The sequence below is a fragment of the Sinocyclocheilus grahami genome, unplaced genomic scaffold, assembly GCF_001515645.1.
Source record: "Sinocyclocheilus grahami isolate Dianchi unplaced genomic scaffold, SAMN03320097.WGS_v1.1 scaffold1181.1, whole genome shotgun sequence".
Classification (NCBI taxonomy): domain Eukaryota; kingdom Metazoa; phylum Chordata; class Actinopteri; order Cypriniformes; family Cyprinidae; genus Sinocyclocheilus; species Sinocyclocheilus grahami.
Genome location: NW_015506360.1, coordinates 276,769 through 296,807, shown reverse-complemented (window position 1 = coordinate 296,807; position 20,039 = coordinate 276,769). Strand labels below are relative to the sequence as shown.

The window sequence follows — 20,039 nt, the reverse complement described above, 5'->3', positions numbered from 1 at the left end:
TTCAGGTCCTGTTCACAGACACTCATCTGATAACTTCTAAAATGCAGCTGTGGTCTGTGTTTGAAATACTTTCCGTAGTTATTATTAGATATGGAGCAAAAAGGTATAAATATATACAAAAATAATAACAAATCGATATTAAAATATGAAAAATATATAAAAATAAACAGATACACACACTCTCGACTGGTCAAATCAGCATATTAGAATGATTTCTGAAGAAGGATCATGTGACACTGAAGACTGGAGTAATGGCTACTGAAAATTCAGCTTTGCATCACAGGAATAAATTACATAAAAAAATATATTAAAATAGAAAAGAGTTATTTTAAACTGCAATAATATCTCACAATATTTTTGTCCTTAATATTTTAGCCTTGGCGAGCATAAAAAACTAAAAATCTGAAAAGAAAAAACAAAAATAAATAAATAAGAGCACAGTATATAGAATTTATAGGTAAACACTACATGGAATATTATATCCTACAATGTAGTGTTCTCAATTTTCCATTTCCAGAGATATAAATGGAATGGAAGTAAATTATTTGTATCATTATTTGATGAGACTGCCAAACGTTAACTGATTTTTTTTCTCACAAATTTGGACTAAAAATGCAAAATAAACAACTATTTATTTCTGATATGTTCATTTTTTATCCACTTGCTGGATAAAATGTGCAACAAAGTGAGGTCATAGTGAGAATCATATTAATATTTGTAATGTTTATTGTTGCATACCGCATACAATTTCACATACTATTTTAATAGTATGTCGTATAAACATATATTAGGCAGTATAAACTGCTAAGTATGCAGTAAACAGTATTGCATTTCAATCATAGCTCCTACGAGACAACGTACAGTCCGCTGGTCATTACTACAAAATAAACTACCAGAGATCTTGTTTCACCCCAAAGGGGTTTATTTTGGGATAATGACCAGCTGACTATATATTATCCTGTGTCTTCTTAGCAAATAAACAAATGAAATATTGATTTTAAATGATTTTATACAGCCATGTGATACGAGAGACAAAACTAGAGCAAAATCACTCAAATATGTTTAACAGATATTACACAAAAACATTTAGTGCAGAATGCAGCGACTGACCAATCAAAATCAAGAGCTATATAATCAGTAAGTATACACTCTATTATAGGTATCTATGATCAGATTCATAAGCATTTAATAAACAGACAAAAGCATTAAAAAAACTGACTCCTTTCGTCTGTCTTTCATCATTATTCCAGAGCTCTGATAATTGAACTCAGTGTGTTTTCGATCCTTTTTCATAAATACACATCAGAATGAGCTGGGCTTAGATGGAGGACTCTGTTGCTAGGATACCATGACCATGACAGACATGAGGTTTGAGCAAACAGTCTGTGGAGGGCTAGTCACATGATCTACCATCACTTAAGAGTGTGTGTTTTGAAACACAAACACGCACAGCCTCAAAAATATCTGTAACTATATAAATTTCCCCTATAATGCGATACTTCACAATCACAAAATGCACATCAAATGCTCACACACATAATTCGGTCTGTTAATGTGATACGAGAACAATTTGAATCTCTAGAAATGAAGCGTATCACGTGTACCGTCCGTGTGTTACGGTCACTGCGCTAATTAATAATGCTGTTTGGTGACCCCTCCCTCTTAAAGATTGATGCGTCGAGGTTGATGATGCATTTCCTGTCAGTCAGAGCTTTGATGACTCAGCCCGTTCAGCTCTACAGGAAGCGCAGGGTCCACTCCCAGAGTTCACTAGAAGCTGAGTCACGCAGCGATGAAATCGCTCTCGCACAGCGACACACAGGGCTGGACGACCAGCACACACACACACACACACACACACACACTGAAGTAGGTCAGGGTCAGGCTGTTCCTGATAAGCGGTCTATCTAACTCTTTCAGGGGCCAATTCAGGTTTAAAACTCATATGCATGTCCTCCAGTGCACATGACTCCCAGAGTGCATTGCAGTTGAGCAAACTTTAGTTTCCAAAACAAAAAACCTAAAAAGCAACCCACTGGTGTCTCACATAAAAACCATGGTAGTGCGGTAGTACTTTCTTAGTGAAAATGAGTTTAAAAAAATGAGTGAGAGAAAGGGAAGGAGCAGGAATAAGATGATTTTGTTATGACACACTGGGACAGTAAGTCAGATAAACAGTTCTCTCGGTCTGCTGGTTGGGTTCATGCTCTGTGTGAGTGTGTGTGTGTCAGATCCCAGTGCTGGCTTGTTTCTATGGCGTGATCCAGGAATGAAAACGTCCTCTGTGGATTTACTGCGCTCATGTTTATGCTTTCAAACAGTCATTTATTCTCTAATGAATGCCCAGTGTGTCTGTGTTTTCTGTGAGTGTACATTCCATGAGCGTGTTACTAACAGTGGTCGGGCTGCTGTAGGGCATTCGCTGCTCTGTCTCCATACATGGTGAGACTGGTCCAGTCCCATTCTCTAGTGCTTGTTGAGTGTGTTGAGGTGGAACACACATTTCAATCATAGCTCCTACGAGACAACGTACAGTCCGCTGGTCATTACTACAAAATAAACTACCAGAGATCTTGTTTCACCCCAAAGGGGTTTATTTTGGGATAATGACCAGCTGACTATATATTATCCTGTGTCTTCTTAGCAAATAAACAAATGAAATATTGATTTTAAATGATTTTATACAGCCATGTGATACGAGAGACAAAACTAGAGCAAAATCACTCAAATATGTTTAACAGATATTACACAAAAACATTTAGTGCAGAATGCAGCGACTGACCAATCAAAATCAAGAGCTATATAATCAGTAAGTATACACTCTATTATAGGTATCTATGATCAGATTCATAAGCATTTAATAAACAGACAAAAGCATTAAAAAAACTGACTCCTTTCGTCTGTCTTTCATCATTATTCCAGAGCTCTGATAATTGAACTCAGTGTGTTTTCGATCCTTTTTCATAAATACACATCAGAATGAGCTGGGCTTAGATGGAGGACTCTGTTGCTAGGATACCATGACCATGACAGACATGAGGTTTGAGCAAACAGTCTGTGGAGGGCTAGTCACATGATCTACCATCACTTAAGAGTGTGTGTTTTGAAACACAAACACGCACAGCCTCAAAAATATCTGTAACTATATAAATTTCCCCTATAATGCGATACTTCACAATCACAAAATGCACATCAAATGCTCACACACATAATTCGGTCTGTTAATGTGATACGAGAACAATTTGAATCTCTAGAAATGAAGCGTATCACGTGTACCGTCCGTGTGTTACGGTCACTGCGCTAATTAATAATGCTGTTTGGTGACCCCTCCCTCTTAAAGATTGATGCGTCGAGGTTGATGATGCATTTCCTGTCAGTCAGAGCTTTGATGACTCAGCCCGTTCAGCTCTACAGGAAGCGCAGGGTCCACTCCCAGAGTTCACTAGAAGCTGAGTCACGCAGCGATGAAATCGCTCTCGCACAGCGACACACAGGGCTGGACGACCCACACACACACACACACACACACACACACACTGAAGTAGGTCAGGGTCAGGCTGTTCCTGATAAGCGGTCTATCTAACTCTTTCAGGGGCCAATTCAGGTTTAAAACTCATATGCATGTCCTCCAGTGCACATGACTCCCAGAGTGCATTGCAGTTGAGCAAACTTTAGTTTCCAAAACAAAAAACCTAAAAAGCAACCCACTGGTGTCTCACATAAAAACCATGGTAGTGCGGTAGTACTTTCTTAGTGAAAATGAGTTTAAAAAAATGAGTGAGAGAAAGGGAAGGAGCAGGAATAAGATGATTTTGTTATGACACACTGGGACAGTAAGTCAGATAAACAGTTCTCTCGGTCTGCTGGTTGGGTTCATGCTCTGTGTGAGTGTGTGTGTGTCAGATCCCAGTGCTGGCTTGTTTCTATGGCGTGATCCAGGAATGAAAACGTCCTCTGTGGATTTACTGCGCTCATGTTTATGCTTTCAAACAGTCATTTATTCTCTAATGAATGCCCAGTGTGTCTGTGTTTTCTGTGAGTGTACATTCCATGAGCGTGTTACTAACAGTGGTCGGGCTGCTGTAGGGCATTCGCTGCTCTGTCTCCATACATGGTGAGACTGGTCCAGTCCCATTCTCTAGTGCTTGTTGAGTGTGTTGAGGTGGAACACATTTACTGAATGTCACTATACTCACTAAAGACCACAGAGCATAAGAGCTATCTAAGAACCTAGAATCATTCTATCTATCTATCTATCTATCTATCTATCTATCAAATGCTTCTCTATATGAATGACAGATAAAACGATAGAATGACAGACTGATAGAATAATAGATAGAATGATCGATTTTTGATAATTATCAGACAGATGACAGATCGATAGATAGATAGATGGATAGATAGATAAAGTCCTTTCTGTAGATATAGAACAACAGAATGACATAGAACAATAAATAGATATTTATCTAGACAGTTTTATCTATCGATCTATATAGACAAAATAGAATGATAGAATAGACAGAATGATAGAATATCTATTTATCTATCTATCTATCTATCTATCTATCTATCTATCAAATGCTTCTCTATATGAATGACAGATAAAACGATAGAATGACAGACTGATAGAATAATAGATAGAATGATCGATTTTTGATAATTATCAGACAGACGACAGATCGATAGATAGATAGATGGATAGATAGATAAAGTCCTTTCTGTAGATATAGAACAACAGAATGACATAGAACAATAAATAGATATTTATCTAGACAGTTTTATCTATCGATCTATATAGACAAAATAGAATGATAGAATAGACAGAATGATAGAATAATAGCTTACACAACTAGAACCTAGAATCGATCTATCTATCCATCTATCCATCCATCCATCGTATGCTTCTCTATCTGAACGATAGATAAAATGATAGAATGACAGACAGATCTATAACATGATCAATAGAATGGCAGAATGATAGCTAAAATTATAGAATGGTAGACAGACAGACAGATAGATAAAGTCCTTTCTGTAGATATAGAACGACAGAATGACAGATAGAACAATAAATAGATAGAACAGACAGAATGATAGATAGAATAATAGCTAAATAACTAGAACTCTATCTATCTATCTATCTATCTATCTATCTATCTATCTATCTATCTATCTATCTATCTATCTATCTATCTACCTACCTACCTACCTACCTACAGGTAGATGTTTCATTTTAGGTATCAACTTTTTCTTAGATGTTTCGCTTAAAACTCTTTTGGAGAAATAAAAACAGAAACAAATGAGACGGCGAAAAAAACCTGTGTTTTTAGCGTAGCACAGTCCATATAATTCGATTTTGTAAGAAGCTGATAAGAAATGTTTGAGTTCATGTTGAAATCTCAGACTTTGGTATCTTGGCCTAAAAAGTCTGAGGCATAGTTAATCTCATAATTTTTAAATTTAAATAAATGTATTATCATAAATGATCTCTTCTCTATCTCTACCTCAAAAACAAAAAGGCTATATTAAATCTGTTTGCTTTCATGGAGGAAATTACTGCGATAATAAAGATATCTCATTAAATTAATGACTGAGTAATCTAACAGCTGGAGCCATACATTAGCCATACAATAAACTGCCTTTAGAGCTCAGTAGCAGAATAATGTTTAGCTTTGGTTTTTAATAGGTGTTTAGTGTAGTAAAACCCTGTGTTGCGTGTTCGCCATTACCTAACGAAATGTAAACAGAGCGAGTCACACACAACTAAAAAAACTGTCAGAGTCTCAGACTTTGGAATGTAAGCTTGCTGTCAAAAATAGCCATATACAGAGAGAGTGCGCACGCACACACACACACACAAGCGAGTTGATACGGGGTCAGAGATGACGTGAGCTTTAAAAGCTGTGAGTGTGTGCAACATGAGATTGACCCGGCCGCCATGATGACTTCTGTAGAAGCTGACTGAGTTGGCCAAGCGCTGGGAGCAGTATTCCAAAGCGCTGAGGTCTTCAGAACTAGAAGATCAGCGCCAATAAACGGATGATGATATTTGGATCCCATGCTACAAACTCCCTTAAGAAACTTCCACACTAACTAAACAGTCCAAAACAAGACAAGAACAACAATCTATTACTGAATATTGACCTGCAAGGAAACCCAGAGGAAAACTGTTATTGCTCAGAGGTTGCTCGCTCTTCTGAATTATGTTTCAGTATCAGTTTTTCCTAAAGTTGGGAAAAATAAAAAGACCAATTTTAACAGATAATACTGTACAAGGATTTGACAATGTAGAAAAATGTGAAAACCTAGCCATTATCATTTGTGTATTTATATGATGTTATAGTTTTTATTAATATTTTGTATTGGCTTTTATTTTTATGTTTTCATTTTCATTTTAGTTTTAGTAATTTTGTTCCATTTTTGTCATCATGTTATTATTTCAAGTTAAACTTATTTCAGTTAGTTGTCAGGTCAACATTACTCATTTTCATTTAATACATTTGACATTTTTCATGTAATATTTTATTTTAATTTCAGTGTTAGATGACTGATGACTCAAATCAACAGGCTCTTTTAACGTAGTCCAGTTAATAACTACCTAGAAGAAACCATGTAGTAACTGCACAGAAATGTCCTGGCAACCATTTTTTATTCAGAAAAAATTTTCCCATTGTAGGAGAAACAATGAAGATATTAAAGAGGTCTTTGTCATTTTTCTTTCCTTGGCGTATCAAGCTTGTGGGAGAGAACATATCGAATGTAAACTGAAATAATTATAGGCGTTGGGTTGCTATATAATCTCTGCTATATAATCACAGCTGCCTTCATTTAAAGGAAAAAAGGTGTAAACCCATCTAAGAAAACCATCTGAATTAGTTACCATTTGGCATCTTTAGACAAGAAAATCCAGATTAAATAATTTGCTGCCAAAATTAAGTCCATTAGCTGTAAGAAGCCTTTGCTAATGGATTTGCAGACAGCAGTTTTGAAGCTGGTGAAGTCATACATAACAATGCAAAGTACATAAAAGGCAATTAGCATCAGCTTTATGTCAAAAAATGTCTAATTTCATAAATTCACATGCTAATGTCAAGCAACATCACTGTACATACACAGTAGCATTCGCAAGAGATTCTGGATTCCACACTTCATCACTGAAAACAAATCGCAAATAACATCTCTTCTCACCATCTAGCCTTTGAAATTTTATTCTTCTGATGTCCTCATGCTGTGCCTTGATCCGTTTCTTTTCTTTGGACGAGGATCAATATTAAAGGGCAGGGCAGGTTCAAGCTTGATGGATGAATGCTAAGGCAACCCTGAAAGTTCCTTACAGCTAAATAAGTTCAGATTTAAAGCTGAAGTGTGTCGTTTTTTGAGCTCAACCAATGACGTGAGGTTGAGGTGAGGTCCCGCGACTATCTGTCTTTCTAAATAGGAAAAACAGGAAACCTGTTTGAAAGCAATAATTATTGCAGCAAGGTTTGTGACTTCACCCTTAAAGCATAAAAAAATAACATGATCATGTGACATTCACAGTGTCACATGAACCTTCAGAAATCATTCTAATATGCTGATTTGGTAATCAAGAAACATTTATTATTATCGATGTTGAAAACAGTTGTACTGATGAATATTTCAGGATTCTTTGGAAGCTCAAAATAACAGCATTTATTTGAAATATTTATATTTTTTCATCTACTTAATGCATCCATGTTGAATAAAAGTATTCATTTCTTTAAACTTAACGACCCCAAACTTTTGAACGGTAGTGTATCTGTGAATAAATCAGAATATTCAGCAGGAAAATATGAAGGACAGCTATATATTTTCCCAGAGACATAATTATGAGGTGATGTGCATATCATTTTAGTATAACAATAAAAATAAAAAATGTTGTTGTTGTAATATTACAAATACCATATAATGGTTATATATAACCATTCATTGAAAATATAATAAAAATGTAATTTTTTTTTTTATTCTATATTTTATGTTGTACATGTCCACACACTAAATTAATTAAATTTATATTAGCACAATAAATAAATATGCCACTATTCAATTCAGTTCATTAGACTAAATGTAGTCCATAGGCAACAAATAAAACAGAATTTAATTGAAGCGCGGTTGCAGGTTTACAAATATCGTCTATTTTACATCGGCTTTGAACATCCTGTTTAGTATTCAGATTTGTTCTGTGTGACTGAACAAGGTCAAAGGAGTGTTCGTTACCAGCAAACAGCGCCATTAAACAGGGAAGATCCCTCTGGTACATTGCATAATTGCACTAACTCGAGCCAAAATGGAGAGATAAGCGTTAAAGGGGAGTGCTGGTCCTCCTTACTACTGGGTGATCTCAACTTCACCTCTGTCTTGTCGGATTGGAGCTCGTGAGGGCTGCTGGGAAGGGAATGCATATTTGACTATATTCAGTCAAATGATTTGCATGATATGTAAATGCACTGTTGAAAGCATAGCTACTGTGTTGTGTTTCTGGATGAGTATGTGTGTGTGCATGTGTCTGCACCTGTGTGTTTTAGATGCCTGGTCATGTGATATCTGTTCTAATTATATCATCTAAAAGAAGGCCATCCACGGTCTGTTCTAATCGTTAAGCTGTGAGCTGCCCTAATAACGCAGTGACATACATAAAAATACCATATGAAACCGATTTAACTTCCATAGTGTGACATATACTACCATTCAAAAGATTGAGGGTCAGTAAGAAGTTTTTATGGTTTTGAAAGAAAAAAGAAAAAGAAAAAATGAGCTCCCAGTGGTAATTATGACATTAAACACAATCATTCTGACATGAAAAAAGCATTTTCCACTTCAAAGATACAAACACAGATGAGTTGCATACAAGTCAGGGACATTTACATACAGTCAAATGTTTTTTGGCCTCACAATGTGGTGTTTTCATGGATGAAGATGCACCTATTTGGTCCGTTTTGACCACACTTAGATCTTCCTGTTTCTCTGTTCCTGCCAAAACCTGTGCAGTGGCCATCTTGGCTCTGTGAGCCATATGGCTGGTCTGTTTCTCATTATAGATGAGGAAACTGGCCAGCCGGCTCAAACATCTCTCACCCACATCAGCTTCACTCACAAGCCACTTTTCCACTCTATGATCTTCCATTTCGCTCAGAGCAAAAGTGTAAAACAACACCAAATTCATAGCTGTTCCTCTCTCTCTCTGAAAATTGCTGCTATTTTTTACAGGTTCCTTTTTCCTTCATATTAAAGCTCTCCTTTTCTGTCAGTTTTATTTACTTCATTTGTTGTGAAATATTTATACAAGCAGAGATAGCAGATCTATCATTCTGTCCGATGGAAGGATGATAGATAAAGCCTCACAGTGTGTGTGTGTGTGTGTGTGTGTGTGTGTGCGCGTGTGGCTGGACTTCGGCCCATGGCAGTCAGCGTCAGCAGCCTCACAGTGTGCTTTTCATCCAGCCAGCACGATTCAACATGGCCAAAAGAGGTGTTGCACACACACACACTAGACAATGTTCTTCTGTTCACATCTGCACTGAAACAATTTCTTTAGATCTTTACCTCTCTTTCTCTCTCAAACACACACTAACACGAGGCCAGCGCTAGATTCACGACTCTAACTGGCCTTAATTCACAGTAGATCTTCTCATACGACTCAACTCGTCTGACGCAAAACACGTGTCCATTGTTTCCATGTTTTTTTACTCTTCCTCCTTTAGAAAACAGTACTGTGGCTCTACCAGAGCTGTGGGGAATGACGGTATATATTATTAATTGTAACAAATGATCTTGCCCTTTAGTTAGCATTTTTAGGTTCCAAATAAAAGGTCAACAAATGAATGTTTAATATATAAACCATTTTTTACATTAAATTTCCAGAAATAAAATCATTATGTACACTATTACTGTGATATAAAATATAGATATTTTATAGAATAAATTATTATTGGGAGAGGTACGATTTTATATATATATTTTTTAAGAAATGAATACTTTTATTCAGCAAGAAAACATTAAACTGATCAAAAGCGACAGTAAAGATATTTATAATGTTACAAAAGTTATAAATGTTCAAATAAATGCTGCCCTTTTGAACTTTCTAATTATCCAAGGATCCTGAAAAAAAACAATTGTATCATGGTTTCCACAAAAATATTATGCAGACGTTTTCAGAAAATTCAGATTTGTCATCACAGGAAGAAATTATATTTTAAAATGTATTAAAATAGAAAACACTTAATTTAAATTGTAATAATATTTCACAATATGAATGCTTTTTTGATCAAATAAATGCAGCCTTGGTGAGCATAAGAGACTTCTGTCAAACACATAAAAAAACGTACTTAATTATAATATAAAAAAATTATATCTACTATGGTTTGGTATTACTCCCATATTCATTTACTGTGGTATTTACATACCATTTGAAAATTATAATAAAAATTACGATAATAAAAAAATAATCAGTATGTCATAAAAAATAAATGGTATTACTTTCATGGTAATGTAAAAAAAACCTATAGTACTTTTTTGTAAATGCTGTGTATTTTTTGAAAGTGTCTCGACTACTGCATGTGTCCAATTTAAACAAATGTCTGTGTGTGTACAGTATGCATGTGTGAGTGAGTGTGTGTCTGTGGAGGGGAACACCTGAAACATTTCCAAGGTTTCCCAGCAGACCTGAGATTTAGCTTGAACCCCCCTGCCAGTGTGTGTCTGTGTGTGTGTATTTGCTTTTCTCCTGCCGTGTAAAAATAGATGGAAAATTACAAAGTGGCATTCCCTACTGCTCTGGAAGGAAGTGGTCTCACACACACACACACACACTTTTACAGTAAGTGGAGTTGTTTGCAAAGTCCTGGCGATGCAAATTAACACCTATTAAACTCATAACTGATGTTTTTAATATTTCAGCAAATTTAAACATTTTAATAATTCAGCACATGTGGTCTTTTTAATATTTAAATATATTTAGTTTTATGAATAATTTAGTAGCTCAACACTAAGCCAAACATTGGATGACATGAACTAGAGTAATGGGTTGGTAGAACTTCACAGAAACTCATTCTGCACAGATGTGACATAGGCCATAATTCATTTATCAAAGCATAAGGCATAAACGATACTGGAAAAACCTTTTAGACATGCTAAGACAAATCACTATTATTATTGCTCATATGTTGGTTTAAATGGTTTTCAAAACTCACTTCATTTGTGCTACAGACTTGAATGATGTGTCAGATTATGTGGATTAATAAGGAAAGGTGTGCTAAAAAAAAGTATTTGGCAGACGATAAAACAGGTAAAAAAACAAAAGATGAAGGATGGACAAGAGTCATACCATATCACAAGGTGAAGTATTTGATTTTTGGACGCAGCGTTAGAGAACTACAGATGGGCCAACACCCTATTGCAACCAACTAGCAAATTAGCAATGCCCTAGCAACCACACAGTACACCCTTAACAGCATCATAGCAACGCTCTAAAACATTGTGAATACCTTAGCAACCACAGGAATGTCCTGGTAGCCATCCACAATACACTTACCAGCACTACTCACATTTTCCTGAGCCAAAACACAAATTTTATTTAAAAGTAAATACTTTTTAAAAAAATTATTCAAATAATAATTATAATTGTGTGCTTCCTCAATTTTTTTATAACAAGTAAAATATAATCATATTTTTTTATATAATATTATTATAGAAAATATTAATCATATTTTTTATATAAAAAGTAAAATATTATATATATATTAGTCCCAATGGCCGAATCACAGCCATGCTGATATAGAGCATTATCATACTGTACTTGTGTGATATTGCTCATATATATATATATATATATATATATATATATATATATATATATATATATATATATACACACACACATATATATATATATATATGTATATAATGTAAATGAGTGTTTAGTTTAGAAACAATGTAAAAATGTACAGTAATTATATTACATGCTATTAACTATATAAAATAGTAACATTTATAAACGTATAAACGTTTATGACTACCGAATAAAATTACCCCCTCCCCCCCAAAAATTGCCGCTTAAAATATCTTTTCCTCTATAAAGACCAAACAATATATACATCCAAATGGCAGAAAGTTGTGAGAACCCTAGATTCTTCTGCTAGGCATTAAAGATTTTTCTGTCTTCGTTGACTCAGACTTTCTCGGAGGGCCAATCTTGGGGTCCACACTGATGGATGTGATTTTTGGTGTTATTAGAGGGTAAAGCAGGGGGCTCATGGAAAAGGATCAGATCTGGTATCAGCCTGTTCATCATGAAGGATTTGGATCTGAAGAGAGCAAATACTCCATTCAGACGGGAAACGGGAAAGACAGAAACACGGGCATTAGCTTCTGCGAGCGGCCTCTCTCTGTATAAATGTTCTCATATTTTTGGGATTTGTACTACTGCCAGTGGCTTTGTGCTGAATAGTCAAAGGGTTTAAAAATACAATATAGACATAATTATCAACATTAAATGAAAACCATTATCGTGAATGCCAAATGACCAAAACTTTCGGTTGTGAGAGCTTATTAATGTCCTCTTACTCATCCAGGCTCGGGTTCTGGTGGTTTCAGAGTGCATAAGCTGTACTGAGTGTCTCTTTGGCTCGACCAAATGAGGAACTGAACCAAAACTGCAGAAAAGAGCAGAGACCTCAGCTTGTCTTGTCCAAACATTAGAGATTCAGTGTGTTATTATAAGACAGCAAAGTGCAGAATAATCAGTTTATGTTTAGTCTTCTTCTGTGAGAGACCTGGATTTGAACATTTGTCGAAATGTTTTGCAACTTTGAGAGTTTGCAGGAACTTCTCTGCAAAACATTTAGGATTCCTGTCATATAAAGGTCAACGCTTGTTCTTTTTGTGACAATGATCATCACAATTTCAATAACAGTCATGACAGCCATGGTGATGGGTCCTCCCTTAAGTACTGTAGACTACTACGCCTGTAAAAGAAATTCCCATTTAAAAGTCCCAGCGCTTTACAGTGCAGCTGATTTACATTTTTGTATAGTGTGAGGAATGCTCATGTTAGCTTCCAAAGTAAGTAGGAAGAAGGAATGTACAGCTAAAGCCTCAGCTGTGTCATCCTGAGGTAAAACACTGAGCCATTTATACGGCCAGATAATATGGAAACTAATCTTGCTTATTTTCATGCTCATAAAAGTGCTATTTGACTAGTAAAATTAGTAAACTAGTAAAACCTGGTAAAAATCTATAATTAATGAATGAACAAGTCTGAATATTTGCATTAAAGGGATTAAGGGAAACATTTTTTAAAAACAAAACTTGCTGTGGCCAAGTGGTTGCAGCACATGCTTTGACACATTAAGCCTGCTCACGTGGGCAATGAGAGTTTTAGTCTAGCTTGCAACATCTTTCATTTTTGTTTCTCCTCCTGCTCTTCCTTTCCTGTCCTTTCTCTATAATGGTCATAAAAAGAATAAAAAATGGTCAAAAATAAAATACAATAATACAAATAAAATATAAACAATAATAAAATATTAACATATTAAAAATAAAACAATAAAAGGTAAGAAATAAAATGTAATATATATATATAACATTTTATTTTTAGTATTTTTATTTAATTTTTTATAATTTTTGACATTTATTGTTTTATATAATTTCATTTTTATTTTTAGTGTTTTTTTTTGTTTTTTTTAATAATTTTTGACATTTATTGTTTTATAGAAAAATAGAAAAATAGAAATAGAAAAAAAAATAAAAATAAAAAATAAAGATAAAAAAGAACAGAAACATTTTAAATAAAAAAGGTAAACAATAAAAATACAATTATAAACATAATCATCTGACCAACTATGGGCATACTAATGTGGCTGATGATAGTTCTAGACCAGCTTGCCAAATTTTCCAGTCCGGCCTCTCCTCAACTTTTCCTGTCTTTTCTCTGCTATGGTTATAAAAAATTGAAAGTCCCCCCCAAAAAGTAAATAAATAAATCAAAATAAATAATTACATTTTACATTATAAAATAAAATTAAAATAATACAATCTAAATAATACAATTAAAACGAATAATAATCAATACAATCATGTGACTAAAAGTGGACATATTCAGTTATGAAAGATCAGACAGACAGACAGATTTCAACCAGAAACCAAATCTATCTACAGTATATACCTGAAATACCTGCAAAAGGTTTCTTACCTTCAGTGAGTCAAAGCACGCGATGACTCTCCCGTTCTCCACCTGGCAGCTCTTGGCAGGATGCGCAAACTTGCACTCAGCATCGGAGCGAGCGCACGTTCCCCGTTGGAACTCTCGACACACCTCCAGCGTCAGCCATTTCGTGTCCCGCATGTGAGCCATATTCATCGCCATCTCAACACGCTTTAGCGGCAAGCAAACTTAAATTCCTTAAAATCCCAAAGTGCTTTGGGTGTGCTTGTGTTTGTCCTTTTAAGAATGTTCCTCTCCTTCTTAGATCATTAAGCTTCTCTTTCCTTGTGGATGCACACCAGGCCAAGCAAAATGGACAAAAAATGTTGCTGCTAGGAAAAAGTGAACTGCAGTAATGGATCCCAAAGCAAAAAATCCTTGAATCTGATTGGCTGATTCAATAGTGCCCACTTCAGCTCTGTCTGTTTGTATAGGGGTTGTTCGGGGTCACAGAGATTGTGGGGTTGTACGGGCAGTTCTTTCACTGATGTGGGCAGCAAGCAGGCAGGAAAGCTGAGGCTGGTACTATAAGCAGGTCCAAGCAGCGGCAGACGCAAGAGAGGGCACGATACTCAGTACCCACCTGCAACAGAGAAAATGACAGAACAGCTTTGAAAGACCTTCCTAAAGGGCTCTTCAGCAAAGATTTTCATCAAGCGAGTCTGTGATTAGATCATTTCACTGTGGAAGAAGTTATGCACCTTTAACTCTTCGCAGAAATCGAACCAAACTCAATTAGAAGCACTTTTGACTGCCTAAATTAAAAAACAACAACAACAAAAAAACAACATATTTTGGACAAGAGCTGGACATGCAAACACAACATTTTAGCTTTCAGTTCACTGGTATGTATGTTTGTATGTGCAAATATATATATATATACACACACACACACACACACATACACACACACACACACACACACACACATATATGTGTATATATATATATATGTGTGTGTGTGTGTGTGTGTAGTTATTAAAATTGAATTTGTAATATATGTATAATAATAAAAATGATAAAATACTAATAAAATATATGCATATGTATGTTTTAATTTAATGAATCAATTTGTTTACATGTATGTATTTATTTTTAAATTAAATTTTTGAATTTAAATTAAATAATTCATTATATAAAGTTTATATATTTTATGAGCTTAAAAAAATCTCAAATAATCCACCTAATAAAGTATTAAATTGTACATACAAACTAAAAATAAATATATTCATATATAAATATACTGTATATCTAATGAATTTAGGAAAAGGTGCAAAGGAAATGGTTTTAAAACGTTTAAAAGTCTGGGTACTGAAATTATGGCAAATTTATATCCAACACATTAAATTGAACACATTCAAAAATCAAATAAAAAATTCAAGCTTTATAAGGATATCATTTATCCTTCAAAACTACGTTTTTTTCCCCCTAACTGAAGAATCACCCATATAGTGTATAATGCTTATCATTTCTTTCAAAATATGTTGCATTATGCAACAATAAGCATTTCAAAATATATCATGCTAAATTATCATCACATGAACTCCTCATCATGAGGCTATCATATGACCTCTGTTTACTTCAACAAGCAATGTCCAGTTATCATCTCAGAAATAAACTTATTATAAAGTTGGGTACACTGCAATATGAGACTCAGTATTCAATGCATATTATAATGTATACTGCATATTTTTTCAGATGTGGTAGATTATCCAGGTATTCTACGCATACAGAAAATGTACAATTCAATGGACTTGTACTAATCTTGCATACTATTTAGGACAGACAGCAAGAGTAGAATTGGAACGCAGCCCATCCTCCACTTTATCACACTATCTCTCCGTCACTCGCCCTCGCTCTGTTTCTCCCTCATTCTCTATTAGACTCTCACCAGCTGCATAAATCCTTCACACCCCTAAAAATGCCAGAAATGCACTGAAGTCTGCAGAATACTGTCAGTCCGAGCAAATAAAACATTGTCACACACATTCCTGGACTAACACACACCTCACTGACGCACACACACACTGGGCTCTTTCTTATACAAACAAACACACACAAAGCAGCCCTTCACAATCTGAAGTTCAGTGCAGGTAGAGGAAAACCTACCCAAATAGCACATCACAGCTACAGCTAAGAGCTGTGACATAAGATTTAACAGAGACTGAGAAGGTGGAAAGTGAACGGCGAGGTCATTTCCTATTTCTCTAAAGTCTTGCGCGACTCACGGTGAGCTAATCATAGGAAGAGATGTAGCAATGTTCCCGGCCGCATGCCAGTTAAGAGCAGCAGCCCAGTCTGAGAAAGGGTGAGAAACAACACCTTTACAAAAAAATAACTTATAAGACACAGTTACTCCAGTTATTGTTAATAGAACTATGCTAGCTTGGTATTAGCCATCAGTTTCATTAAAAAAGAAAATAAATTGACAGAAATTACAAAGTTATTCAAAGTTTCTAACACAATGAATCATATTTAGAGACCAGAATATCACTGAGACTTGAGAGTGGCCTCTTTTGACTTGGACCAGTAAGAAACCACCTATCAACCAATCAGAGCCCTAGTAGCCATCCACAACAAACTGCTAAAAACCAGTCTCAACTCTTTAGTAACTGCAAAGCAACGCCCAGACATTGGGGCAACAAGGTCTGCAATCTTAAAAATCTTAAAAATTGAATTAGCATTCTTCAGTAGTAAAAACAAACAAACAAACAAAAAAAATGTTTCATAATATAATATAATATAAATACATGTTAAAACAAATAATAAATGAAATAGAATTATATTTATATGAGTATTTTTTATTTATAATATATTACAGAATTACAAATATTTATAATTTAATATTTAATGCATTATAAATAAATAGAAACAAATAATAAAGTTAAATATATAATTATAATTAAATAGTTTATAATAACTATTTATAATAATTTATTGCAATAATTTAAATAGTTTAGAATAAAAAAAAATACATAATACATACACGGTAAATCAAATAATGCATTCAATGAAATATAAATGTTTATTATTCTATGTATTTGATTATTTTTAAACATGTATTAATTTATAGTATATTATAAATAAATAAATGAAAACAATACAATTAAATATATCATTATAATTCAATAGTTTACAATGAATAAATAAAAACAACCTTGGTTCTTTAGCAGAAATATGGTTATCATGGTAAATGTTTGTAAGAGCACTATACTACCTTGGTCAAGCACACTATAAAACAAAAACAAACACATATGTACACACAAAGTGCTTTAAAAGACACAAATGTCCACAAAAACACACACACACACACACACAGACACACAGAGCTCTGTTTATGGAATGACATATTTTAATCTGATAAGACTTTCAGTGTGGAGGCAAACTGGATCCTGGGAATGCTGAATACTCAAAACAGGCTAAATGATTTTGTGAAATGAAAAGAAAGTGATTGCTCTGGATAATGTGGCCTTGCAGAGTGATTCTGATCTCGCATTAAACAGGCTCATGCCTGCGTTATCTGTGTTTACTGAGAAGTGGAATAATCACCGTGACAATTAAAGCAAATTCATGCTCAGACTTGGATTCTACTTTAAGATCCTCGTCTTCACTTGAACATGATGCTGTTTCTTTGGTTCCTCTTTTTTCAGTTAAATGATTTGGCTATTATGTCGCTGTACATCTCCCACGATCCTTAGCAGTGGAATAACAATTCTTAGAAGTTGCTGCAAGGTCAAACAAGGAAAGAAAATACAGTAAGAACGATAGCAAGGGAGAGAGAGAATGATCTGGAAGTGTGCCAATCAAAGCCCATTAAAAAGACAAACATTTTTGCCACTGGGAGGAGAACTGGATGTTATGTTCTCTTTTCAGAAATGGAAACTATTTCACATGAATGAGATATTAAGCGTTTCATTCTTTTTGCACTTAGGCTTATGGCTTTATTTACGTCTGTACTGATGTCTAATATGCTCCTGCCAGTGAGAAATGCTTGATTGAACATTTGATTTCCTGTTTGTAATTTGACAGCCGTGCAATATTAAAAGCCAGCTTTTTAAATGCAGGAATTATAACGAAAGGTAAAAATCAGTCTAAGTTTAGACTGTGTCTAGGAAACATGAAAACAAATTCTCCCTGCATAAAGCTTTGACACTTTAAATATGCAGAGTATTAATAATAAAAAAAAAATTGTGTTTGATGGGATATGGGAAATTGTTACCATTTAAGGCTGTAAAAGTGTCATTAATGAGCCACGTCAACAATTTTATAAATAGAAGGATACAGAACTACAAAACTAACCAAGAAGATTTTAACAGTATGATGTCATAGAACCTTTGTAAGTTCCAAAAAGAACTTTATGTAGTTCGTTATATATGATATTTATATAATATAATAGATATAGATCAGTGTATTTAAATCTTCTGTTGCTTTAAAGAACCCAGAAACCTGACCTGAACATAAAGAACTTCTTCAAATCTCCAATGAACCATATAGCAACCTAATAATCTTATAAGAACCTTATACACCCATAAATGAAGGTTATGTGATGCACATCACCATAATGTCGATGATCAAACCATAGCATTAAACTTTCAAGAACAAATCTGTCAGTTTATTTCAGAAAAATCCTCAAAACCACACAATTACAACCATGCAAGAACATTTTGAAGAACGTGGGTAACCAAGTAGTTGACGGTAGCCATTGACTTCCATAGTATTTCTTTCCATGCTATGGAAGTCCAGGGCTACAGTCAACTATTTGGTAAACCATATTCTTCAAAGCATCTTTTGGGCTCAACAGAAGAAAGAAACTTGAACAAGTTTGGAACGACATGAGGGAGAGTAAATAGGATTTTCATTATAGGGCATACCTTGAGAATTTTTCAGAACTTATCAGATAGTCGGAGACAAAGAATGGATTTTTTTGATGTCACTATGCAATTCAGAACCAAAATGCTTCTGATCTGGAATCAGGCACCATGTGGAGGCTCTAAAATGCGGATTGCAATTGCTGCAATTCAGCTGAACCCAAATCAGCGTATTTTTCTGGCATTAAAGTCCCCATGAAATCAAAATTAAAGTTTTTTTGGGTGTTACATTTACATTTATTCATTTAGCAGACGCTTTTATCCAAAGCGACTTACAAATGGAGACAATAAAAGCAGTCAAAACTAACAAAAGAGCAACAATATATAAGTGCAAATGACAAGTCTCGGTTAGCTTAATATATATTATACACACACACACACACACACACACACACACACAAAGAAAAACAAGTAGATAGAATAGAAAAAAAATAGAAAGCTAGTGTTTGTTTGAATTAGTATTTTCTGTACAGTGAATGGCACGTAGTGCACTATATAAGGGACAGGGAACGATTCAAAAAGTGTAAATATGCTTCGCGCTGTGTCACGCTAATCACCGCACCGCACACACACTCTGCTCCGGTCCAGAGACACGATAGCACGGAGCGGATCACATGCGCACACAAAATGTATCGGAGCTATTTAAATTCTACACAGAATGCTATATTTTATAGCAATATGGATGAGATTGTGGCTGGCATACCCTGTCAAATGCGGCTTTACGGAGCTCAACGGCTCTGAACGGCTCTAGCCCAAGCTGTGATATAAACGAACGCTATTGGCTATTTTAAAAAGGGGCGGGGCTGCTTGATATGTCCCGCCCTGTCTTCCTGTTTCAGTTAAAATGACGTCAACACAGAGTAACGCTGCGTGTTTTCTATGCATTAAAGGGGACCTTTAATTCATGAAGGAATTGGCCTGAATCTGGGTGAAGTGCATGATCAGAAAGGTGTGCA

General features: G+C 34.9%; 1 protein-coding gene across 17 annotated transcripts in view; it reads right to left on the bottom strand.

Moving 5' to 3' along the window:
* The window catches only part of LOC107567699 (muscleblind-like protein 1), a 67,143-nt gene that overhangs the window by 20,349 nt on the left and 26,755 nt on the right, over positions 1-20,039 (bottom strand). For 16 of the 17 annotated variants that reach the window (XM_016253425.1, XM_016253426.1, XM_016253424.1 and 13 more), the window contains one exon: positions 14,204-14,798. In XM_016253425.1, the coding sequence (XP_016108911.1) occupies positions 14,204-14,377 (174 nt within the window). In that variant the 5' untranslated portion in view covers positions 14,378-14,798. Of the gene's footprint in view, positions 1-14,203; positions 14,799-14,916; positions 14,997-20,039 lie in introns of those variants that run through there. The other variant, XM_016253427.1, reaches the window with a different exon arrangement.